Source organism: Oncorhynchus gorbuscha, linkage group LG19, assembly GCF_021184085.1.
Source record: "Oncorhynchus gorbuscha isolate QuinsamMale2020 ecotype Even-year linkage group LG19, OgorEven_v1.0, whole genome shotgun sequence".
Lineage (NCBI taxonomy): Eukaryota > Metazoa > Chordata > Actinopteri > Salmoniformes > Salmonidae > Oncorhynchus > Oncorhynchus gorbuscha.
Window position 1 is genome coordinate 12,078,829 of NC_060191.1, and position 26,265 is coordinate 12,105,093.

The window sequence follows — 26,265 nt, forward strand, 5'->3', positions numbered from 1 at the left end:
TTCCAAATTGATTTCGCATAGGCCTAGTGGTTTAAACCTAGGTTGCAATTAATTAACAAATTCTTATTTTTTATATTAACTGCTGGGGCTATAATGATATATTTTGCCGTTTGTCATCCGCGATTTTATTTTGTGCAATTGTCTGTTTTATCGGAAATAAAACGGAAAGGTCGAGATATGGGAAACACTCTTTTCACGCAGTCACTGACGTGACTTTTTCGTAGCAGGTAAGGAGACCTCTTACAAAAATTGCTAGGTATCGAAATGGCGTGAAAAATGTCCCGTCGACATGTAATCTAGGCCTATCTTTAATATATTCCTCATTTTCAATAAAGAATCACTTCAATATTGCAACATTTTCAATTTTATTCAATATCACTAACGTACATTATTAATCTGTTTTGCGTAAAATGTACCCTATAGGCCCTAGACATCCAGCGTTTCCATATCTGCCATCTCGTTTGGCAGTTTATCAACTGAATCAATTGAATAAACTCCGCGGACTAAATGCCTTGTGGCACTGGTCTATCAACATACCTCAGGTTATGTTATGGAATTGAAGTCCATCCATAGTGCATGGTCATCTAACCTGCTATCCCCGAGTTATTACATTGAAAAACATTTTGCATACCTACATTGTTGAACGACTTGACGTTTTGAAATTGTACTATAACCGTGTTTATACTTTTTGGTTATTAACCGACTATGTTATTCCTCCATAGCCCTAAACGTAGCCTATATTTCCTTTTTAGGACTATGAAATATGAAAGCTTTATTTTTTATCTGGAGAATCAGACGATGACAAACGACTAGCCCTATATGCTAAACTTGGCTCACACCGCAATAAAAACAATATCTAAAACAATGTATCGCTATAAAAAATATATATATATATCAACGTATAAGCCTATATAATAAACGAATAACATTAGCCGTATGACTCTCTATAATGTCCCAGGATGATTTCAACAAGGCTAGAGGTGAGGATCTATACGAGCAAATCCCGGATTCACATCGAGCATTGACACGTTTATAATAATAATGCCCAATAGGGAAATGGAACAGACTACTTACTGCCCAATGAGGGACAGGCTGGCTGGTAGAAACGCGGGGGTGGGCCGTTCTCAGATTCTACAGGAGAAATAGGGAGATCGTGTTAAAAACAGAGGAGGGTTTGAAAAACGACTTTTGATACACTCGCAACCCTAAAGTAGAGATGATGGAAGTCTAGTGTGCCTCTGCTGTCGTAGTTGAAGTTCTACTGAGGATTTTTGGGGAAACTAGGACATGAGAACAGAAGTGAGAAGAGGTAACATTGCTGCGGACTTCTGGAAAAAAAAAGTTGGGTTTGGTTGTATCGACGCTCCGAGGTAGGTTGATAATCTAGCATGTTTCCAACACTGTATCTGATACTGCCTTGAAACGAAGATACAGTCATTAAGGACCACTAAAAGGAGATTGTGCTTATTGGCACTCTGTCTCTAGGCTAATTACTCAAGTTTAGTAAACCAACCTAATTGGTGTGTAATGCGCATTGCAATCAATGGTCACCACAAGTGTGATGTTCACATTTTACATAGGCCTATCTGGTGCAATTGAACGTGTGCAAATTACAATTTTACATCAGTAGGCCTATGCCTACTTGAACAGTATTGGGTTAATAGTGTTAATGTATTCGCGCATATTATTATGATTTTTTTCAGAGGGACATGATGCCTTCGGAAACGGTGTGAAGGACCTGAACTCACAGAGATGTTGGGCCCAAGCGGACGTCACGTACAGTGGATCTGACGCTATGGGCGATTACTCCTCATAATAAACAGGATACTCAGATCCTTCTTCGCCAGCTTAATCTATCCTGGAAGTAACATGGGAATGTTCATATTGTATTTCTGGATTTAGTCAGGAAGGAGAACCGAGCAGCTACGGTGTTATCTTGACCCACCACACAAGGTATCCGCGCCAGAGAAATACAGTTCGTGCTTTTGAAGAGCCAGCGCATTAAACAGAATGCATGTGTGTCAAAGCAGTACCATGATCTAGAATTGAGACCTGTATATTGACTGACTTTTATTGGTTGGTGAAATCACGCCCAGGTCGTGGAAAATATAATTATTCGAAAATGAAAGAAAAATCGAAAAATGCTGCCCGGACTCGACGGGAAAAGGAAAATAGTGAATTCTATGAGCTGGCCAAGTTGTTGCCTTTACCTTCTGCCATCACGTCTCAGCTTGATAAAGCTTCAATTATTCGACTCACAACAAGTTACTTGAAAATGAGAATTGTTTTTCCTGAAGGTAAGGTTATTATATTATTATATTAAATGTATATTATGATGATTATTATTAGGCTATTATAACAACCAACGTTTATATTGATGTTATCATAAGTGTTATTGGTGTGTTTAATATTCTATTTGTGTGACAGATATGCTTTTTGTTTTTTTGTTTTGATGCTAGATAGTCATGTTCTTATGCAAGGATAATAATTCAAATAATAATTCCAAATGTTGCCACATATTATCAAATGACTTTGCCTTATCTATATACTGATATGCATGTGTTATATTATAATGATGTCTTATAATGATGAATCATGTCATGTTATTAACGTTTTAATTCCGCTCTCATTCTGCAAAACGCCTGTGCTGCCACTTCTCCTCGTTTACACGAATCATTGGGGAATCAATAAGACTACAGTAATTATTGTGTTTACGTATGGGAGAGGTGTAGGCCTACATTAATCTAAATTAAGCTATATGTTGCACAACATAACTCGTTAGGCCCAATTAAATTTCATTCAATATTCTCGCCACTGTTGCACGTGAATGGAATACTGTTATTTACCTGTTATTTCCCATACTGATATATGGAATATTTGTATATATTAGTTGGTTATATATAGTCAAATATAGGCAATCGAAAATGCCATACGACTTAAGGTAACTTTTGTAGGACTTTCGAATTATGGCCATGAAATTGTGTCAATATTATTAATTAGGACTAAGAAATGTTTTTCATTGGAATTTATTCAATCCGAATCTACCCTAATGTTTTTCCAAAACAAACTTGATTTATGCCTAGGTAGCCTAAAGATGGCAACTTTATGCACACGATGTCCTGTGAAATAAGTAGTGCGCGCGCATAAATGGACCGCTGTACACACCTCTTTGTCTGTGAAGAATACACTGTGCGAGTCTTTTTACATGTATACACGTGTAGTCCCCTTTCAGAGTCAGGCGACCATGATGCCCCTGGAAGACGATTAGCCGTCATTTGCCACCTTCTCCCCGCGGTCTCAACGGGCCCCTGTTCTGCGTGACCGCTACAGAGCCGCGCCAATTAGCGTCACCCGAGCGACTAGCGGTCTGAGCCTTACGAACATATGGGGGGGGCCTTGTGACACTGAGGCAAAGAAGAGAAGCGACTTCTCAAGAATGACTTCTCAAGCTTAGGCTCTTAAGACACACACACAACAACAAAAACGCACGAGAGTATATGGATTGTGGATTTTGCTTAAGATCGATTCCCCCTATGTGACGAATGTTGTTTTTTGGCCTATAGGCCTAACCTATGTATGACGTTGCAGGTGATCAACGATCCATCGCATGCACGGGCGTCTATGGCGTACCCGTAGATATTAGCCTATCAATAATGTTAATGCAGTCAGTATAAGAAGTGGAACACAGCAGGTAATAGGCCTACTAAACATATGTCATCTAAAGTCTAATTGACTAATTGACTAATTATATAAGCACACGCGATTGGTTGTTTTGACGTTGTTGTGACAAGTGTCATATATTGTCTATTGTTAATTGGATCTTCATCAGTGTTTTACTGAGTTGTCCAAGGTCCACATATGTGATTTACACTATAAACCTACTTTGTATTGGGGGATTCCTCCTGTACTAAAAACAAAAAAATACCATGATTTTGGGGATTTTCACGAAATTGAATCCATAGAAGGGTCCTTTGGAGGAAGAATTGTTGACATATATTTGACATTTGTATCTTAAAGGATAATTGAGAAATAAAGACTTGAATTTCGAATATTTGTGACATTGTTGTTTTACCCTTTAATACTCTATAATGTTTCATCTGTAGGTGCTGCGAAACAAAAAATTGGTTTCACATGAAGCTTTACTGCTTGCTTTGTGATGTTAGGAGTATTTTGATTTCAATAACAATTTTCTTACATTAATTTATAACAATTGAAAAATTGGATTTGGCTATTTTTTTCCAATATAGGCCTGTGGTTTAACATAATATAGGTCTACCTACTCTACAGGCATATCAACGTTTCAGAGTGGGATCTCTGCTAGTTTTAAATTTATGGACCATTTCATACAGAGAAATTGACGAAGTAGGCAATGTAACCAATCACAACCCTCCTTTAACTTGCATCATTGCTCATCCTGCAATTCACCCACAGAGAGCGACCATTTTGAATCCATTTTCACATTCACTCATTGATAAGACTTGCAAATTGGATCATTACTCTAAAAGTAGCAGAGATCCCACTCTGGAACTGTGATAGCCTGTAGAGTATATTATGTTCAGCAATATAGAGAGAAATTAGCCAAATCCAAAATGGTAGCCTATATTTTCAATGTTCATGTTTTATATTTTTCAATATTATATATTTATGTCATACATTTTTAGAAGAAAAATATAGCTGATATCACCGAGCAAGCGGTAAATATTCATGTGACACCAGTCTTTTATTTGTAGCCCCTACAGATGAAACATTATGGTGTCTTAAAGGAGGCCTGGGTAAGGCGAAAATGTCATATATTCCAACTTCAATGAATTATTTCTCAATCATACAAATGTAAAATATATGTCAACAATCCTTTCTCCAAAGGACCCTGCTTTCGATTACATCTAGTGATAATCACCAAAATCAGGCCACTCCAATCTGTCCCCTATACATTTTACATTTATGAGCCATGATAACCATATAAGTTAAATTGGTACAGCATTCACAGGTGCAACAAATATAGCCTCTTACAAGGCACGCCTCAAAATATGTTAATGAGCCAAAACAACAATAAGCCTACCATGCACCCACTAGTGGTGAAAATGTTTTTGGCGCTCCAAAGATACGTTTATTTATTTCTTACTGTTGATAATACCTCAAATGTGAGTTTTGCGTTACAGTGTAGGCTATAGGCTATCATAGGCTATCAATTGAAGCTTCTAATAGATAGGCCCGCCTATTATTTAATATTAATAAAAGACGAGTGTAGAAAAAAATGTAAACCAGAAATAAGTCTATCTAGCGTTAGTAGCCTATGTACACCTATTCTCACCAGAAGATCATTTCAGTCACCGTTTGTCTGTGTGAATGGAATGATGAGGAAATTATGACAGGACTATGCTTAATTCGTTTTTTTATCACCGTTCCAGGATTTTATTAGGCTACAGCTCACCGTTTCCACACTTGATAAGGAAACAAAGCATGCGGTCGTTTTCCCAACACTAGCATATGGTAAAATAAACTGATGAATAATTTAAGCTACAGTCTCACAGGGAGGAAGGGATGGTGACTGTATGGGGGAATCTTCTGTATACTCAGTTTAGGAGGGTCCTGTCACTGATGCGTTTTACGATCCGTTTTGGGAGCCATGTGCTTACCTCATTAAATAGCCTCTGCTGTTTTAAAAGGCTGTCCAAACACACACACTGCTGCAAAGCAAATCGCATTGAAGCACATAACACAATGTCGAATTAGGCCGGGAAAGTGACCGCGTTTATTGCAAAGAAAATGTTCTGAGTATTCGCCAGTAAAATATTATATGACAATGTACAGAGGTGAGAGTGTTTTATGGCCGTTATTGACAGCGAGCGGCCAATAACCTTCGCTCCACCCTACGTTGTCCCACGGTGTTGAATTACAAGTCACATCAGAGAGAGAGAGCGGGAGAGACGTGTTGATACATTTGTTTTGCTGAAGTCTTCCGCCGCTGTTAGATTAATCGAAAGCACAAACAGACATACAATGCGTATTTGGGCCACCTCACATTTTATTTGGTTCAACAAAATGTTTCGAAAATAGATAACCATAACAGCAAACAATGTGTCTGGCTTGTCAGGAGTTGCTGACGCAAATATGCAATATTAGAATCATAATTCCAATATAGGACATTATTAGGCCTATCCCATCTCTTGGAAGGATTTTTAAGCTTTTTATATTCTTATACGTCGTTGAAACCTGCACAATTAATGGTATACGATATATTTGTGTGTAGGCCTACAAAACGTAGTATACTTCTTCGAAGAGCTGAGGCCCATGTAAATAATGATCTAAATCTGTTGTGGACCCGCACGTGAGCAAAATAATAAATTGAGCTCAGAGAAACTGGGAGCTTTTCCAACTGCAATTTTATAGGAGACGAATACAATTTTCTAACCCTGCATGCGAGCAATAGAACACTCTTTCAGGACAGGGCTCTCCAGACTAATCTTTGAGTCGTCGCTAACGCCTCTTTTGTTTGAAATGTAGGCCTACTTTTGTTCAGCTTGGACCACTTCATGTCGCAGGAGTATCTTTAGATCCTATTTCTGAATGTAATGCCCAATTTAGTGATTATCATAAGCGCGCGTTGATGTCGAAGAGAGCCTAATTCCCTGCGGTAGGTCAAGTGCGAGAACCTAAAGGCCCCAGCTCGAGCTTCCACACAGATTACCACGGCGCGGAGAGGAACATACAGTCCTAGCTATGGGGTGGGACTAGTTACCACAGCCTATTTGTGCAATTTTATTTTCAATTGATTTTAAATCTAACCCTAATCTTAACCACACTGCTAACCTTATGCCTAACCCTAACCTTATATTAAGACCAACAAAAAAAATGTCATACATTTTTACAATATAGCCAATTTTGACTTTGTGGCTTTGGTACCTAGTGGAAACCCACCTATGGCCCTGCTTGATTGCAATTACCTTAAAACGTGACGGATTGACACACAAAACACGTCCCTAGTCCCCCCCCCCCCCCAACAAGCTTCTTCTACACGTTACGTTATCGTGACGATATGATATGCTAAAAGTTAAGAGATTTAGAGTTAATCATTGTCTATTGAATAATATATGCTTTTCCATATGATGCCGAATGGTCCAGCTCCTGTAGTGAAGAGGCTGCATATTTGAGTTGTGATTAAGGAGTTATTTGTTTGTTTCCGTTGTGTAAACGTGAAGTGCATTTTTGGTTAATATTAAAATGCGAAATGTTTCTGTCTTTATTGTGATCTTTGCACTGGTGCGTGTTTGTTTTCGTATGGAATTTGCATTTCAATCGGGATTGCGCGGTGGTTTACAGGGGACACCAACTCTTATTTGCTTTATCGAGTTTAGTTGGTTCCTTCGGGTGTGCGGTGGAGGAGATTTGCACGTCCAATATCTTTCCAACCTGTTTACAGTCCATTCATTGCGAAAATATTTTCGTTCGCTGTGAATTCAGGTGTGCTCAATTGAACGAATAATATTAGGTTTTTAAATATAGACCCAAACATTATATTTATTTCAAGTGTGAATATTATTATGATATTGTCATTGATTTTAACGCTGATAGCCATATTATTACATTTACACAATTACGTCGAAAATGTCTGCATCTCAAAGGCATCCTCTCTATAAGGATATTGGGCCTATGTAAGATTATTATTGTCATATTTGGTTATTATGATGATGAGTATTATTATGTCGCTTTAATTATAATAATAATAATAATAATATATGCCATTTAGCAGACGCTTTTATAACTTATGTACATTCATTCTAAAATACTCACTGATATTCACTTATTTTCCTATGTGTGTTGCAGGGCTGGGAGAGTCCTGGGGCCACGTGAGTCGGACCAGATCTCTGGATAATGTTGGGCGAGAGCTGGGATCACATCTGTTACAGGTGGGATCACATATACTACAGGTGCAGACTTATTTGAATTATGAACGCCATTTTTATCTTTGCAATATAATGGAAATGTTTTTTTATGTCGAATGGAAAACTTGTTTTTATTATTGTGAATTCTGTATGCATGATTTATCTTTTATTGTATTATTATTATTATCATTATTATTCTTATCATTATCTCACGTGACAGCAGCAGTTGTCGCCCGTTATCCATGTTTTAAAAGGAGAGTGATTTTCTTCCTCACAACGCCTCCTGCTGCTCTCATTCTTGTGGATATAAATCTGGAAATATCTTCAACGCATTCATAGTCACGCGCTGCGCCTCTCTTCTCTCCTCCAAGCGTCTCTAGTTACAAGGGTTCGTTCCTACATGATCGTAACAACACTAAATGCAACACAGCAAGAGCACCATGGCCTAGTATAGTCGAAGTGCTAGACTATAATAATGATCATAATGATCATAATGATATTAAGTATGCAGACATTATTAGTGTTTTTCTATTGATAAGTTCAAGATAATTAATAATTTCAATATAAATAGTTTGGTTTACATGAAGTAAATTGTGTTATTATTATTATTATTATGCTAATTGGCAACAACCTTTTTGATACAGTCAACCAATAAAAAAACACTATGCTACGATGCTGTCATAGACGTCTCCGATATTGTCCTTATTTTGCATTGACAACAGATTGATTATTAATATGACAAATTAAATGATCTAATAACCTGTATAGTAACCTTAATATGTAGGCCTAGCTAGGCAAAGGTCTACGCACATTTTGTCCACTTTGGACCTAATTAATATGTACATTACATTTATTTTTCAGACGTTGGACGGGTTCATTTTTGTGGTTGCTCCGGACGGGAAAATAATGTACATATCTGAAACAGCATCGGTCCATTTGGGCTTATCACAGGTACGCTGCTACTGATTGCTTTATTTTGCATTCGATTTAAATCGATCATTGTGCTTTGTGCTACGGTAGACATAGCCTATAGTCCTATGTTTTACGTTCCTTGAAAACAATGACTAAACGTGCATTTTAACAGGTAGAGCTGACGGGAAATAGTATTTACGAGTACATCCACCCCGCTGACCACGACGAAATGACAGCCGTGCTGACAGCTCACCAACCCTGCCACTCGCACTTTGTCCAAGGTATGGTAGCCTGTGTGTGCTATAGTGACTGAATCATGTGTCGTGGTATTTACAATATATGGTCGTCTTTGATTGCGTTTTCTCTCTGTCTTTGAAGAATATGAAATGGAACGTTCATTCTTTCTGAGAATGAAATGCGTCCTCGCGAAAAGAAATGCTGGTCTGACATGTGGTGGATACAAGGTAAGCCTGTTGGTGCCATCTTTCTCTATGTCGAAGTTGTTAGATTTTATAGTCAGTCATTCCAGTTTGTACTGCTTGTGTGACCGAATTCTTGATAGTTTGCACATCATCTTTATAAATGAAGCCTATATTTTCAACTTTTCTGGCAAACTGCAGTTGGTTTTTGAAAAATCCATTAAACTGTAGTTTTAGCCCTGCTAGAAACTCTCCATTGCCATGCAGTCCATAATAACACAAATCTCTTGCAATATCTCTAAACTGGTTGAATACATATTTCCATGTGTGTATTCTTATGTATTGTAGGCCTACATGCATATTTGTGTGTACAATTCTGTCAGGTGATCCACTGCAGCGGGTACCTAAAGATCCGTCAGTACAGCCTGGACATGTCTCCATTTGATGGCTGCTATCAGAACGTGGGCTTGGTGGCGGTGGGCCACTCTCTACCCCCTAGCGCTATCACTGAAATCAAACTACACAGCAACATGTTCATGTTCAGAGCCAGCCTGGATATGAAGCTCATCTTCCTCGACTCCAGGTAAATAGAGTATTTAATGCCACTCACACACTGGAGAAGCTTAGTGGTCCCAAATACTTAAGGCTCCACTTGAAACAACTTCTAACGGCATTGTAGAGCATTCATAACGTCTTCATAAACACTACATAGATGCATGAGTAGTCATACACATCTGAAATCATGAGGAAGATGCGGAAATTGGGTACATTCTGTATGCACATGTATCAGTAATTCTGAGTGTATTTAATATTGTCTGTGTCCCAGGGTAGCTGAGCTGACAGGCTATGAGCCCCAGGATCTTATAGAGAAGACGCTTTATCACCATGTCCATAGCTGTGACTCCTTCCACCTGAGATGTGCACACCACTTGTGTGAGTTAGGTTTGTTTTGCTCTCCTACAGTTACTATCTCCCAGTCCTCAGAACTAGTATTTTCTATCTGTGATATATTAACAGTGTAGTGGCAATAGTAAGACAATAGACAAAACTAACACCACTGTCTGTGCTGAATGTTATACACATATATAATGTACTTACAGTGCATTCGGAAAGTATTCACACCCCTGACTTTTTCCGCATTTTTCCCCCTCATCAAACTACACACAATACCCCATAATGACAAAGCAAAACAAGGTTTTTAGACATTTGCAAATGTATTAAAAATAAGAAACTGATATCATATTTATGTAAGTATTCAGATCCTTTACTCAGTACTTTGTTGCAGCACTTTTGGCAGCGATTACAGCCTCAAGTCTTCTGGGGTATGACGTTACCAGCTTGGCATACCTTTATTTGTGGAGTTTCTCCCTTTCTTCTCTGCAGTTCCTCTCAAGCTCTGTCATGTTGGATGAGGAGCGTTGCTGCACAGATATTTTCAGGCCCCCCCCTGAGATGTTCGATCGGGTTCAAGTCCGGATTCTGGCTGGGTCACTCAAGGACATTCAGAGACATGTCCCGAAGCCACTCCTGCGTTGTCTTGGCTGTGTGCTTAGGGTCGTTGTCCTGTTGGAAGGTGAACCTTCACCCCAGTCTGAAGTCCTGAGTGATCTGGAGCAGGTTTTCATCAAGGATCTCTCTGTACTTTGCTCCATTCATCTTTCCCTCAATTCTGACTAGTCTCCCAGTCCCTGCCGCTGAAAAACATCCCCACAGCATGATGCTTTCACCACCATGTTTCACCTTAGGTATGATGCCAGGTTTCCTACAGACATGACACTTGGCATTCAGGCCAAAGAGTTCAATCTTGGTTTCATTAGACCAGAGAATCTTATTTCTCATAGTCTGAGAGTCTTTAGGTGTCTTTTGCCAAACTCTAAGTGGGCTGTCATGTGCCTTTGACTGAGTAGTGGCTTCTGTCGGGTCACTCTACCATAAAGGCTTGGTTGGTGGAGTGCTGCAGAGATGGTTGTCCTTCTGGAAGGATCTCCCATCTCCACAGAGAAACTCTGGAGCTCTGTCAGAGTGACCATCGGGTTCTTGGTCACCTCCCTGACCCTTTTCCCCCGATTGCTCAGTTTTTCCCGGGCGGCCAGCTCAGAAAGAGTCTTGGTGGTTCCAAACTTCTTCCATTTAAGAATGATGGAGGCCACTCTGTTCTTGTGGACCTTCAATGCTGCTACTGTGGGACTCTATATAGACAGGTGTGTGCCTTTCCAAATCATGTCCAATCAGTTGAATTTACCACAAGTGAACTCCAATCAAGTTGTATAACGAGCAGCGTGGTGACCTAGATGCCAGAGAGGGAGCAAAGGGTCTGAATTCTTATGTAAATAAGGTATTTCTCTTTCTTATTTTGAATACATTCGCCCCTAAAAAATATCTAAAAACCTGTTTTCACTTTGTCATTTTTGGGAATTGTGATTTTTATTTTATTTAATCCATTTTAGAATAAGGATGTAACGTAACAAAATGTTAAAAAATGTCGAGGGGTCTGCATACTTTCTGGATGCACTGTAATTGTACTTTAGCTTACATCACCTGAAACAAAGTGCCTGTATTGCTTTATGAACTATCTGATTGATATTATGGTTTCACGTCGCCAGAGTCTAAATTATTATCTGACAAATAAAATATACATATTTTTAATTATGTTTTATCAGTTCTAATATATTTTGTGTATATGACAGCGTAATTATAATAACCTGTTCTACTTTGAACAACATCCATGTTGCACTACAATCATACGTTATGTTATACATGACCACTAATTAATGCTTCATTATTTTGAACAATGATATAAACAAGAATTTCAGTTTCCCTCTAACTCTCTCTCTCCCCATCTCTTTGTCTCGGTCTCCCACTATTTGTCTCTCTCTCTTTGTCTCTGTGTCTCTGTCTCTCTCTCTCCCCCTCTCTTTGTCTCTGTGTCTCTGTCTCTCTGTCTCTACCCCTCTCTTTGCCTCTGTCTCCCTCTCTTTGTCTCTGTGTCTCCCTCTCTTTGTCTCTGTATCTCCCTCTTCTTGTCTCTGTGTCTCTGTGTCTCTGTGTCTCTGTGTCTCTGTGTCTCTGTGTCTCTGTGTCTCTGTGTCTCTGTGTCTCTGTGTCTCTGTGTCTCTGTGTCTCTGTGTCTCTGTGTCTCTGTGTCTCTGTGTCTCTGTGTCTCTGTCTGTCTGTCTGTCTGTCTGTCTGTCTGTCTGTCTGTCTGTCTGTCTGTCTGTCTGTCTGTCTGTCTGTCTGTCTGTCTGTCTGTCTGTCTGTCTGTCTGTCTGTCTGTCTGTCTGTCTGTCTGTCTGTCTGTCTGTCTGTCTGTCTGTCTGTCTGTCTGTCTGTCTGTCTGTCTGTCTGTCTGTCTCCCTCCCTCCCTCCCTCCCTCGCTCTCTCCCCCTCTCTCCCTCCCTCCCTCCCTCCCCAGTGCTGGTGAAAGGTCAAGTGACCACTAAGTACTATAGGTTCCTGGCTAAGCAGGGTGGCTGGGTTTGGGTCCAGAGCTATGCCACCATCGTACACAACAGCCGTTCCTCCAGACCCCACTGTATCGTCAGTGTCAACTACGTCCTCACGTAGGTACCTCAGCAAAACCCCAGAGGACAACACATGAAAGCCATTGTACAACAGTTATTTCTTATGTGATCCTTGGTGGATGACATACAGGCCCAACACTACATCAGTGGGTCATAATATGTGTGCTCGTCCCACAGTGTGTATAGCCTACCCCTTTTGGTTTGTCTGTACAACACCAATACGTCTGTAGCACTGTCAGTGGAAAGAATGGTGCTGTAGGTCTAGGGTGTCTGGTGTTTCTTCAGTGGATGGTTATATCTTCTATCGGGAGGCATGGCACCGCAGAGAGACATCAGCAGTCACACCTGTCCTTGATTTGTTTGGTCTGATGTGATACCTGGCTCTGGGAGGGTCAGGCCAGGCTTGCGCCTGTTCAGATTTTTACACAGCACCACACGCACACACAGACTTCTTTGTAGCTCAGCTTAGCTGTCGTTTCCCTCTCTGATAAGATAATGAGTATTATCAAGGTTTACACAAGCCATCACTGCAAAGCAATTAACGAGAGGTTAATTAGAAATATATTTATTTTGAGGTTAATAAGAAACATGACATGTTTTTTTGTTCATTTGCTTAAATGACTTAAGTGTAGTGGATGAGGTGTTTGTTGAAGCTAAGTTTTGACAGGATTGTAAAAATGACTTTTTATGTGTTAAGCTCATTTATAGTGGAACGAAATTGTGTATTTTCGTCTCATCAAAGCCTGTCGACTGTGTTTTTTGTTGTTCTGTAGATGTTAGGATGAAATGTTCTGTTAGATTTCTCTGTCTAATAGGGGGAGAGTTTACAGGAGCTGACAGGAAGGATGCAGCGTTCTGTCACTGTTTTCAATTAGAATCATATTTTCTTGAAAAACTGAAAGTTGTTTATGGTCACTTTCTTCTGCTGTAGAATAGTTATTGTGTAATAGTGTGGATGTCTGTGTGTAGAATAGTTATTGTGTAGTAGTGTGGATGTCTGTGTGTAGAATAGTTATTGTGTAGTAGTGTGGATGTCTGTGTGTAGAATAGTTATTGTGTAGTAGTGTGGATGTCTGTGTGTAGAATAGTTATTGTGTAATAGTGTGGATGTCTGTGTGTAGTATAGTTATTGTGTAATAGTGTGGATGTCTGTGTGTAGAATAGTTATTGTGTAGTAGTGTGGATGTCTGTGTGTAGAATAGTTATTGTGTGTAGTAGTGTGGGTGTCTGTGTGTAGAATAGTTATTGTGTAGTAGTGTGGATGTCTGTGTGTAGAATAGTTATTGTGTAGTAGTGTGGATGTCTGTGTGTAGAATAGTTATTGTGTAATAGTGTGGATGTCTGTGTGTAGAATAGTTATTGTGTAGTAGTGTGGATGTCTGTGTGTAGAATAGTTATTGTGTAATAGTGTGGATGTCTGTGTGTAGAATAGTTATTGTGTAATAGTGTGGATGTCTGTGTGTAGAATAGTTATTGTGTAGTAGTGTGGATGTCTGTGTGTAGAATAGTTATTGTGCTGAGTAGTGTGGGTGTCTGTGTGTAGTATAGTTATTGTGCTGAGTAGTGTGGATGTCTGTGTGTAGTATAGTTATTGTGTTGAGTAGTGTGGGTGTCTGTGTGTAGTATAGTTATTGTGCTGAGTAGTGTGGGTGTCTGTGTGTAGTATAGTTATTGTGCTGAGTAGCGTGGGTGTCTGTGTGTAGTATAGTTATTGTGCTGAGTAGCGTGGGTGTCTGTGTGTAGTATAGTTATTGTGCTGAGTAGCGTGGGTGCCTGTGTGTAGTATAGTTATTGTGCTGAGTAGTGTGGGTGTCTGTGTGTAGTATAGTTATTGTGCTGAGTAGCGTGGGTGTCTGTGTGTAGTATAGTTATTGTGCTGAGTAGCGTGGGTGTCTGTGTGTAGAGATCATTGAGTTGTCAGGTTTATAAAATCTTATTCATGTCTATGGACTTGGCTGTTACCTTTGGAACCCTCACCCAGGAAGGGAAAGTCAGTTGGCAAGGTGTCTGTGTGTAGTATAGTTATTGTGCTGAGTAGCGTGGGTGTCTGTGTGTAGAGATCATTGAGTTGTCAGGTTTATAAAATCTTATTCATGTCTATGGACTTGGCTGTTACCTTTGGAACCCTCACCCAGGAAGGGAAAGTCAGTTGGCAAGGTGTCTGTGGAATGAACAACAATGTCCATCTGTCTGTCTGCAGACTGTCAACTGTCTCAGTCAGGCATGGGTTCACAAAGTCTTTTTTTTCCTTCCTTATAGTTTTCATTTGTTTGGTTGAGTCAACCTGGCCTGAGGTGTCAGATAGAAGTGGTTTCACTGTTAGCACTATTCCATTATCTCTATTGGCCTTGGCAAACCTCAATCCAGTCAAACTTAAGTATTAGAAAGAAAACGAATACAGTTTGAACCCAGATCTGGTGGACTGTCTTTCTCAGTCAGTGGTATTGAGCTAAGTGTGGGCCTCCATCGTGCATGAGCACTGATAAACAACACAATTTGCTTCAACCCAGTTTTCCACTGGAAAAGTTACCATAACGTTCTAACCTCTTTTCACTCACCATGCGCAAACAGTCCATATATATATATATATATATATATATATATATATATATATATATATAGTCTGAGTCAAGCTCTATTGGTTCTGTGTGTTAGTATTGGCTCAGTACAGATGTAGAATCTTAATTTGATCACCTTGTTGCAGGAGAACTTTCCTACAATGCAGGAAATGTATAACTTGTCATGCAATTGAGGTTTAAAAGGGCTTCTGAAGTTCGTAATTTCCACTTAGAAATCTTATAATTATATTCCACATAATAATTCACATTTCCTGTTTCTGCAGGATCATTTTCCTGCTGTTGCAAACTGGCTCAAATTAAGATCCTACATCTGTAACATCTGTAACCTTCCGGTTAGGTCTTTGGAAACGGTGCCACTGCCTTCTAGGATGGGACATTTAGCCTATTTCCTGGTGTGCTGCTGTGTGTAACGTGTATTGCTGCAGATGTAAAAGTGTTTCAGTAAATGAATTAGGCCCATAAAACACTCCATTAACCAGAGTAGGCAGAAGAGGCTTCTCCATACAGAGCAGAGAAGAAGGAAATGACTCGACATGCACAGCCGCTGACTACCCCCCTCCCCAAATCCATAACGGTGTTTATGAGGTTTTAATTGATAGGCCATAAAGATGAGGAGTGTTTATGGCTGCCAGCTTGGTGAGAGAGTAGAGAGTTTAATGTTTGGATGGAGATTTTTCATTCCCCCCCATGTGATCTTTTTTTTTAAACAATTGTTTTATTTTTATTGAATCACATACTGTACAGTCAATTAGTACCGTCTTGTGATCTTGTTGAGATGATTTATCGTGTGATACATTAAGCTGTCATGAGACAATGTTCAAATGTGTTTTTTTGCCTCAACGTATCTGTGAGAATAGCATCAGTCAGTCCGTGAATTCATTGTAACTCAGTTCATTAGCAGAGAGAGAGATAACAATACAATGTCATCCACTGAGTGTTCCTGTCCTGTCTGAGGCTAAATAATAATGATAATAATGAGTTCATTGTAACACATTAGAGTAACAATACAATGTCATCCACTGTCCTGTCCTGTCTGAGGCTAAATAATAATGATAATAATGAGTTCATTGTAACTCAGTTCATTAGCAGAGAGAGAGATAACAATACAATGTCATCCACTGAGTGTTCCTGTCCTGTCTGAGGCTAAATAATAATGATAATAATGAGTTCATAGTAACTCAGTTCATTAGCAGAGAGAGAGATAACAATACAATGTCATCCACTGAGTGTTCCTGTCCTGTCTGAGGCTAAATAATAATGATAATAATGAGTTCATAGTAACTCAGTTCATTAGCAGAGAGAGAGATAACACCTGAAACCCCACCTCTTTAAGGAATACCTAGGATAGGATAAAGTAATCCTTCTACCCCCCCCTTAAAAGATTTAGATGCACTATTGTAAAGTGGCTGTTCCACTGGATGTCATAAGGTGAATGCACCAATTTGTAAGTCGCTCTGGATAAGAGCGTCTGCTAAATGACTTAAATGTAAATGTAATAACAATACAATGTCATCCACTGAGTGTTCCTGTCCTGTCTGAGGCTAAATAATAATGATAATAATGAGTTCATTGTAACTCAGTTCATTAGCAGAGAGAGAGATAACAATACAATGTCATCCACTGAGTGTTCCTGTCCTGTCTGAGGCTAAATAATAATGATGATAATGAGTTCATTGTAACTCAGTTCATTAGCAGAGAGAGATAACAATACAATATCCACTGTTTGTCCTGAGAAATAATAATGATGATAATGAGTTCATTGTAACATTCATTAGCAGAGATAACAATTGTCATCCACTGTCAGGCTAAATAATAATGATAATAATGAGTTCATTGTAACTCAGTTCATTAGAACTACAATCATCCACTGCCTGTCCTGTCTGAGGCTAATAATGATAATAATGAGTTCATTGTTTCTGTTTCTGTTATCAGTTCATCAGAGAACTATCACAGCCCCTTTCTCACTGTTGTTATCAGAGGCAGTGGTGGGTGATTCACACAGTAGCAGGTAGAGGTGTACTAGTCTACACTGATTAACACACAGCTAGTAGGGAACACAGGAGTTCACCTCTGGTTGAACTGCCTCTATGTGTTCTAGTACTGATAACCTATCTGCCTCGTCCTATTGGCTAGTACTGATAACCCTTCCACCTTCCGTCCCTTCCTATTGACCAGAGCCTGTCACTGTGATCCCTGACCTTTCTTAGGCAATACTCTGTGTTTACAGAGAGACATGAACACTTTATCACATAAAGGAGTTGGTGTGTGTGTCATGGACTGAAATGCGTGACCTGACCTGATCCTATGAGAATACTATTCTTTATGTTTTTAATGGTGTTTGTATGGAACGTGTACTTCTTGATTGTGATTGTGTGTGATTTAGAAATCAAAGATTGTGTGTGTGTGTGCATGTGCATGTGCGTGTGCATGTGCATGTACCTGTAAATGTCTCTGTGTGCGAGTGAGGATGTGCACATGCTTGGGGTGTGTGTGTTTGTTTATGTGTGTGTGTGTGGAGGATGGATAATTGTTTGGCCAGAGTAAACCATGTCCAGATTTTTCCATCCATCTTCTCCAACTTGATTCATCATAGTGAACAGAATCCATACGGGGAGGACTGGGACCTGAAATCGGCCCTGGTATTTCTAACACACTGGCCCATTTTCTTCCTTGAGGCCCCTACACCTGCCCATTTTCCCCCTTGATGGCACATTATTAGCCAGATAATGCTTATGTACCAGCCCATCTGGCATTTGCCTGAAATGCCAGCTGGCCAGTCCACCCCTGCTTAACAGAGAAATCAATTCCCATTTCAAAGTACTGTCTCCTGGCATGGTGTTCCTGTGGGCTTGGTTTAGCCTGTGGGCTAGGTTTAGCCTATGGGCTTGGTTTAGCCTGTAGGCTTGGTTTAGCCCTTAATCGCATGTGTATTTGAACGGACAGCCTCCCCTCTGTTGTATGTTTGTTAAAGGCCTTGTTACAATCCTGATGGAGAAACAAGTCCTTCCCGCCCTCACTCACTCACTCACTCACTCACTCACTCACTCACTCACTCACTCACTCACTCACTCACTCACTCACTCACTCACTCACTCACTCACCACTCACTCACTCACTCTTTCCATGTCTCTCCCCTGCCTCAGTATGAACCCACAGCCCAGACATCCTCTCTCTGGGGTCAGTCTTCTGTCTGTGCCCCTCTACGAGCTTTGACACACACACACACACACACACACACACACACACACACACACACACACACACACACACACACACACACACACACACACACACACACACACACACACACACACACCACACGCACACGCACGCACGCACACCACGCACGCACACACACACACACACACACACACACACACACACACACACACACACACACACACACACACACACACACACACACACACACACACACACACACACACACACACACACACACACACACACACACACACACACACACACACACACACACACACACACACACACACACGCATGCTTTAATTACCAGACAGATGTTATTGGGTACATGCACACTGAGAGTGAAAAAAAAAATACCCAGGTAGACAAGCCACACTTGGATAAACAGTCGTAACATTGGAGCTGCCTTGTCTTGTTTAATGATGGTCTTTATGTAATCCTAACACAGTTAAATCAGGAATATATCTGTGTATCTACATCAGGGCTCTCCAACCCTGTTCCTGGAGAGCTATCATCCTGTAGGTTTTCACTCCAACCCTAATCTAGCACTCTTGATTGATAAACTGAACCAGGTTAGTTACAGCTGGGGTTGGAGAGAAAACCTACAGGAAGGTAGCTCTCCAGGAACAGGGTTGGAGAGAAAACCTACAGGAAGGTAGCTCTCCAGGAACAGGGTTGGAGAGAAAACCTACAGGAAGGTAGCTCTCCAGGAACAGGGTTGGAGAGAAAACCTACAGGAAGGTAGCTCTCCAGGAACAGGGTTGGACACCTATGATCTACATGATATACAGTACATACTGTATGTGTATGTTTCTGCAGGGATACTGAGTATAAAGGACTCCAGCTGTCTCTGGACCAGGTGACAGACACCAAGCCCTCCGTCCCCTTCAGCAGTGCTCCCACCAGCCTCACTGAGAACCGCAGAGCACCCAAGAGCAGAGTGTCCCGAGCCAAGGCCAAGGCTCGACTCTCCCCCTACACCCAGGTGAGGCTCTATAGGAACATGAAGCACTGGTCCTGTACACATCCTAAACAGAGGCAACTCTCTCTATTTGAGCCAGGATACTGCATGATCTATCAGTGATGGGAGGTGGTTTATACCTGATGTATCACCTCTTGATTACCTAGGTAATGACTCATATTTCTCCTCTCTCTCGCCCTGTCTCTCTCCCTCTTTCTCGTGCTCTCTCCCTCTCTCTCACGCTCTCTTCCTCTCTCGCGCGCACTCTCCCTTTCTCTCCGTCTCTGCAGTACGCTGGTTTCCAGGCCGAGCGTTCAGAGTCGGACCAGGATAGCCCTTGGGCAGGATCTCCCCTCACAGACTCTGCTTCCCCTCAGCTGCTGGAGCAGGGGGAGGGGCTTGGCACCTCCTGTGCCTACAGGCAGTTCTCCGAGCCACGTCCCCTCTGCTACAGCCTCCCAATCACTGAGGAGCAACACCACCACCACACCCCCAGCGACAGCCACTCCCACCTCGACACACACGGCCACAAGCAGACGTGCGAGCGGGGCCGCTGTGAGGCAGGGAGGTACTTCCTGGGTGCTCCCCAGGGTGGGAGAGAGGCGTGGTGGGGAGCTGCCCACTCTGTGCTGCCCCTGGCCAAGACCTCGTCCCTGGAGAATGGAGAGGGATATGAGAGCAGCGTGCCCCACATCACCTCCATCCACAGTCTGCATAGTAAGTCCCTATCCCTGGCCCTTTAGCTTGTATTACTGTAGGAGGCTGGAGATGGGTGAACTCCACTGTTGCAGGCTCAAACACACACAGATTTTATTCGGGTTGGTACAAAAACCTGCTCACACTTCAGATCTCCCACCTCTGCTTTATTTAACCTTTATTTAACCAGGAAAAATCTTGTGGTTATAACCTCTTTGCAATGGTGACATGGAAGAGGTCAGCAGCAAAATACAGGTTAGTTTTAACACGTAAGATAACATGCTGCTAACTCTGCTTAGCCCTGGATATAGCTTCCTGTTGGCTCTAAGATCAGTGTCCTGTCCCTCCCTCTACAGACCGTGGCCAATGGGACCAGGACAGTGTGGTCAGCTCGCCAGACGGGGGCTCCGCCAGCGACTCTGGGGACCGTTACCACGCAGACTACTTCCGGGCCAGCCCCCAGGAGCCGAGCAAGATCGAGACCCTGATCCGAGCCACGCAGCAGATGATCAAGGAGGAGGAGAATCGTCTGCAGCACCGCAGCAAGCTCCACCCAGGCCCTGACACTCCTCTAGGGCCTGCCAACGGCCTCCCGAAGGGCCCCGGCCCCTGCTTCACCACCGACTACCCCCAGGGGGTGCTACAGAGTGTGTTGTGCCGTGGCCTGGGTCAACTGGGTCAGGTGATCAGCCCCGGATCAAGCCCTGTCCCTCTCTCCAGGCTCAGCAGCCCAGGGTCTGACCACTACCTCCCCAAGCCCAAAAACTACCTCCAGCAGGCAGGACCGTCAGACCTGTCCCCTCTCTCCCAGCCCCTCCACCACCAGCTTGGCCGTCCAGGCCCCTGCACATCCTCCTCCCCTACCCCTGCCCCGGCCCTCTACCCTTCCCACCCCCAAACCCAAATGGGGAGGCCTTATCTGGACAAGCAAGCTGCTACCTACTCCCTGACGGGCTACGCTCTGGAGCACCTGTATGACCCCGAGAGCCTCAGGGACTTCTGTTCCTCCGCTGGCTCCACCCACTACGACGTGACTTCACACCTGCGCATGCAGGCAGAGCAGGGGCCGGGACACAAGGGGACCTCCGTCATCATCACCAACGGCAGCTAACGCCTGCTTGTCCAATAACACTAAAGTCTAAAATGTCAGCCTATTCCCTACATAGGGGAATAGGGTGCCATTTCCCTGCACGCTACATTTGACCAAAGCCTGCATAGGGCTCTGGTCAAAAGTAATGCACTACATAGGGAATAGGCTGACATTTCGGGTTCTCACTAAAACACATGAAGAAGAAACTGTAGATCCATGGAATCTCCATGCTATAGCCCAGCTTTAACTGCCTCATCTGCATTTTAGCCAGCAAAAATACTTTTTTCCTATCCTACTTCTTGTGTTTCCTTTTCTTTCAGTTTTTACAGAGCTACGTTATTCCATTTGCACTGTCAAAAATGGAGTTTCATTGTGGGAACCTCATCCCTAGGGTTGAAGATAGGGTTGTGGATATGTTTTGAGTTAACCGGGAAGGGTTCAACGTTAGTGCACTTTTTAGTGTTGGTGGTCAGAATCCCCTTATCACAGCACAACTCTAGAGTTAAAGTCAACTAGACCTGGTTAAATTGATATATTTTTTGTCCGTGCTACAGACGGCTATATCTGTCTGCTAATACAGGACTAGTAAAGGCCCAGGGCAGTACTTTTGTGATAATAATTCAGGGGGTACTGCAGCACCCTCAGCACCCGTACTTCCAGTAGCTATGATTAAAGGTGTGCAGTATAGAGATGAAGCAAAAATGACACGAAAACAATTCACAGACATCAATGATTATGCAAATTCATTCTATCTATGTTCTCCCCAGTAGGTAAGCTATGGATTAAGGGAAGTGTACCCACACTTTCAGAGAAAGCAAAGGGGGGATTTAAGGGATACATGCAAGAGATGTACATATGCCTACATTTACATTGAGACATACAGCAGTTCACCTGGACTGTCAGGTAGCAGGCTTTACTTGGGCTAAATGTCTTGTTGGTGTGTATAACAACAGTTATTACTGCTTTGGTCTGTCACCTCAGTGAGGATAACAACATTATATACAACCTCTAATGAACAACCTTATTGAGGTGTGATTACTGAGAGGCTAAGGGTCAATATGATGATGTGGATTGTCTTATTAGCCAGGTGTAGTGGTAAACGTTGAGGGGGAATTTAGCATGCTTACAAGGTAAACACTGAGGTGGGAGTTAGCATGCTAACAAAGCTGATGTGGGAGTTAGCATGTTAAAAAAGCTGATGTGGGAGTTAGCATGTTAAAAAAGCTGATGTGGGAGTTAGCATGCTAACAAGGCTGAGGTGAGCGTAAGCATGCTATCTCGGCTGACTCGAGAGTTAGCATGCTAACTCGGCTGACGTGAGAATTAGCATGCTAACAAGGCTGACGTGAAAGCTAGCATGCTAACATGGCTGAGGTGGGAGTTAGCATACTTATAAGGTTGAGGTTGTGTGTATCTCCGAAGCATGTCGTGTTAAATTGTCAACAAGGGTAAACAAGGGGAAAGAGATGCTCATTGTTTATTGAACATTTGATGAGATGAAGGAAAAATCAAGAGGTGAAATGAAGAGGTTGTGTCTGCTGTGGTTGATTGACTAGTACAGTGTTTAGAAGAGCGGTTAGGACACTTTCTGTCTAATACTACAGAATGATGCCGTGGCACCGCTTGCTTGTACCAACATGACGTTAGTTATTAGTACCATAATAATGAGTTATATGACAATTCATGAGATGTTTTCACAAAGTCATGATACATGCAGCAATATGCAATCCAACCAGTTGGGTATTCGTTTAGACAGCCTAAATAATCATCACATCTGATCATGCTAATGCTTGCATTACCTTTCACTAACGCTTGTGACAACCTTCATATCATGTTTATTATACTGTTTTGTAGGCAGTGTGACACATTTCAAACGTTCCCTTGGATTCTATTGTAAATGTGGTTACCATATCTCTTATATTTATACGTTTGGATTTGTTAGTTTTCTGAATTGTGCTTCTCCAAAGTTATTTATGATGTAAATATGCTCAGAAAAAGACACCACTTTGGAGCCCAGGGGAAAAGTTGTATTTATTTAGTGAATGTTTATTTAGGATTTTGAAGTATAGTTGCAATCAAAACAGTCTGCTTGCATATGAGTGTGTTTTGATTTAAACAAATTCTATGAAAAAATTAAATAAACAGAACACTTTTTGCAAAGAACAAATGACTCATAATTGACGGGAGATTTATATTGTAGGCTACTGTAAGCATTTGAGTGTAAATGCAATAATTAACTTATTTTGCTATAGATGTTGATAAAACATATAAGAAAAAAAATCTATTAGACAACATGAAACTGTATATTTACTGTTACATTTACCCATAAAAATAAAAGTATTGCATTCTGACTAGCTAATAATACACAAAAAAGACTGAAGTGAAAAAATTTTTTTTAAAAGACTTTAAAAAAGACACCCCAAAACTGTGGTATATTTACTATGTTTACGTAAACCATTTTCTGCAATGATTCAATTTACTAGCGTTTCAGAGATGGGACATTTTAGCAGTGAGAAGCACAATAAATGTCCCCTGGTTATGTGTGGCTGCTACGGCAAATAAAGAGACGGATGAAAATCGATACGGGACGATCTGCAATTAAGCGAGAAGATTTGTGGGTCTAGAGAGGTCAGTGATGAGGAGCTTCGTCTCTCTCTCTTTCTCTCTCTCTCTCTCTCTCTCTCTCTCTCTCTCTCTCTCTCTCTCTCTCTCTCTCTCTCTCTCTCTCTCTCTCTCTCTCTCTCTCTCTCTCTCTCTCTCTCTCTCTTCCTCTCTCACCTCCCCCTCTCTCTATTGTCTGATGGATGTTTACTGGGTGTTTGCTACAGTCGTTTCAACCCTAGACCGCTCAGACTCCAGCACTGCATCACTTTCCCCATCCCTGTGCCTCTGTCTGTCATAGATATTACAAGGACGTTAAGACCATTTAATCCCACAGGTGGTGGTGGTTCTTCTTCTTGTTGTTGTTCTTGTTCTTGTTGTTCTTGTTCTTTCTCTTCTTCTTGTTCTTCACTTTACTTCCTCAGCTAGGACCGGAAGGAAGGAGATATTCGTCATGGTATTGGACTTCTTTTTTTTCACAAGTTCATACAAAGGTACATAGGTTGCTAGGCAGGCTAGAGAGCTGATTTATAAACAATAGTTTAGGCTAGTTTAACATAATAAGATGTATCCTAAAATGTCAGAATACACAACAACAACAAAAATAGGAAAAAAACAAGTGCATTGGAATCTAAATGACCAAAAAGTCCTAGTGATCGAAAAAATGTTTTTTTTTATCCCTTATGGGAATCCTGCATTTAAAAAATCCTGCAGAAGATTTTGTACAGGAAGTCATGCAGGATATTCCGTAGGATTTCTGGGCCCACTTTCCTGTAGGGAAAACCTGCTGGATCCCTTCCTCAACCTTCAGAGAATTTAATCTAGGACAATCCACAATCTTTCAAAAGATTGTACAGAAAGCACAATACAACAGACTCCATGGTAATTTTGATTGTTTGTCCATTTCATCATCACTGCATAAAATATGATTTGTAGGATCATGGTAAAAAGCAGATTTTGTAACATACTGTATGTGAGTATGCGTATGTGTTAGATTCTTATTTTTTCTATTTTACCCTCTTTTCTCCCCAATTTTTGATCTTGTCTCATTGCTGCAACTATCCAAAGGGCTCGGGAGAGGAGACAGTGGAGACCTGCGTGACCTACCTAACCACACTCCTTAACACCCGATTAACAGATTAACCCTGAAGCCAGTCGCACTATTGTGAGGAAACACCATTCAACTGGCTACCGGTGTCAGCCTGCAGGCACCTGGCCCGCCACAAGGAGTCGCTAGAGCGCGGATGAGCCAAGTAAAGCACCACCGGCCAAACCCTCCCCTAACTCGGACAACACTGGGCCAATTGTGCACCGTCCTATGGGATTCCCGGCCACAGCCGGTTGCGGCACAGCCCGGGAATTAACCCAGGACTGTAGTAATGCCTCTAGCATTGTGATGCAGTGCCTTAGACCGCTGCGCCACTCAGGAGGACCCGTGGCTCTGTTTTATAGGGAGAAATGAGAGGCTGAAACTGTGTTTGCTGTTATCTTTGCCTGCATGGCTATCCAGTGCTGCCTTCTGTGGTAGCCAGTCTCACTGTTGTTTACAGGCTCTGTCTTAACTGGAGAGGAGAGGAGAGAGATGAGAGGGGCAGAGTTCAGAATATAACTGCAAGAACATCTGTGTGCGTGTGTGTTACATACTGTACTAATAGAATACAACCTACTAAACCTTAACTTAACTAGTAGACTACTGGCCAAACAGTTATATTTCTGTTTCATCAGACCAGAGGACATTTCTCCAAAAATTACAATCTTTGTTCTCATGTGCAGTTGCAAACCATAGTCTGGCTTTTTTTTATGGCGGTTTTGGAGCAGTGGCTGAGCGGCCTTTCAGGTTATGTCAAACCATCGTTATGTTTGGAGGAAAAAGGGGGAGGCTTGCAAGCCGAAGAATACCATCCCAAACGTAAAGCACAGGGGTGACAGCATCATGTTGGGGGGTGCCTTGCTGCAGGAGGGACTGGTGCACTTCACAAAATAGAAGGCATCATGAGGATGGAAAATGATGTGGATATATTGAAGCACAATCTCAAGACATCAGTCAGGAAGTTAAAGTTTGTTCACAAATGGGTCTTCCAAAAGGACAATGACCCCAAGCATACTTCTGAAGTTGTGGAAAAATGGCTTAAGGAGAACAAAGTCAAGGTATTGGAGTGGCCATCACAAAGCCCTGACCTCAATCCAATGGAAAACTTGTGGGCAGAACTGAAAAAGTGTGTGTGTGCAAGGAGGTCTACAAACCTGACTCAGTTACACCAGCTCTGTCAGGAGAAATTGGCCAAAATTCACCCAACTTATTGTGGAAAGCTTGTGGAAGGCTACCCGAAACGTTTGACCCAAGTTAAATAATTTAAAGTTAATGCTACCAAATACTAATT

General features: G+C 41.6%; 1 protein-coding gene across 1 annotated transcript; it reads left to right on the plus strand.

The window, feature by feature from the left end:
* The first annotated feature begins 1,150 nt into the window (after positions 1–1,150).
* Positions 1,151–23,296, plus strand: LOC124006215 (single-minded homolog 1-A-like). Its single transcript, XM_046316064.1, has 12 exons — positions 1,151–1,370; positions 1,704–2,297; positions 7,825–7,907; positions 8,745–8,834; positions 8,968–9,076; positions 9,174–9,259; positions 9,598–9,797; positions 10,041–10,147; positions 12,627–12,774; positions 19,356–19,521; positions 19,788–20,214; positions 20,550–23,296. The coding sequence occupies exons 2-12, from the start codon at positions 2,123–2,125 to the stop codon at positions 21,302–21,304; spliced, it is 2,346 nt and encodes a 781-aa protein (XP_046172020.1). The 5' UTR covers positions 1,151–1,370; positions 1,704–2,122; the 3' UTR covers positions 21,305–23,296.
* The last annotated feature ends 2,969 nt before the right edge of the window (positions 23,297–26,265 follow it).

Excerpts from the sequence above, each read along its gene's own strand:
- LOC124006215 (XM_046316064.1), top strand. The coding sequence starts at position 2,123 with ATGAAAGAAAAATCGAAAAATGCTGCCCGGACTCGACGGGAAAAGGAA. Across the intron at positions 8,835-8,967 it reads TCCATTTGGGCTTATCACAG|GTAGAGCTGACGGGAAATAG; the intron begins GTACGCTGCTAC and ends GCATTTTAACAG. Across the intron at positions 9,798-10,040 it reads CTCATCTTCCTCGACTCCAG|GGTAGCTGAGCTGACAGGCT; the intron begins GTAAATAGAGTA and ends TCTGTGTCCCAG.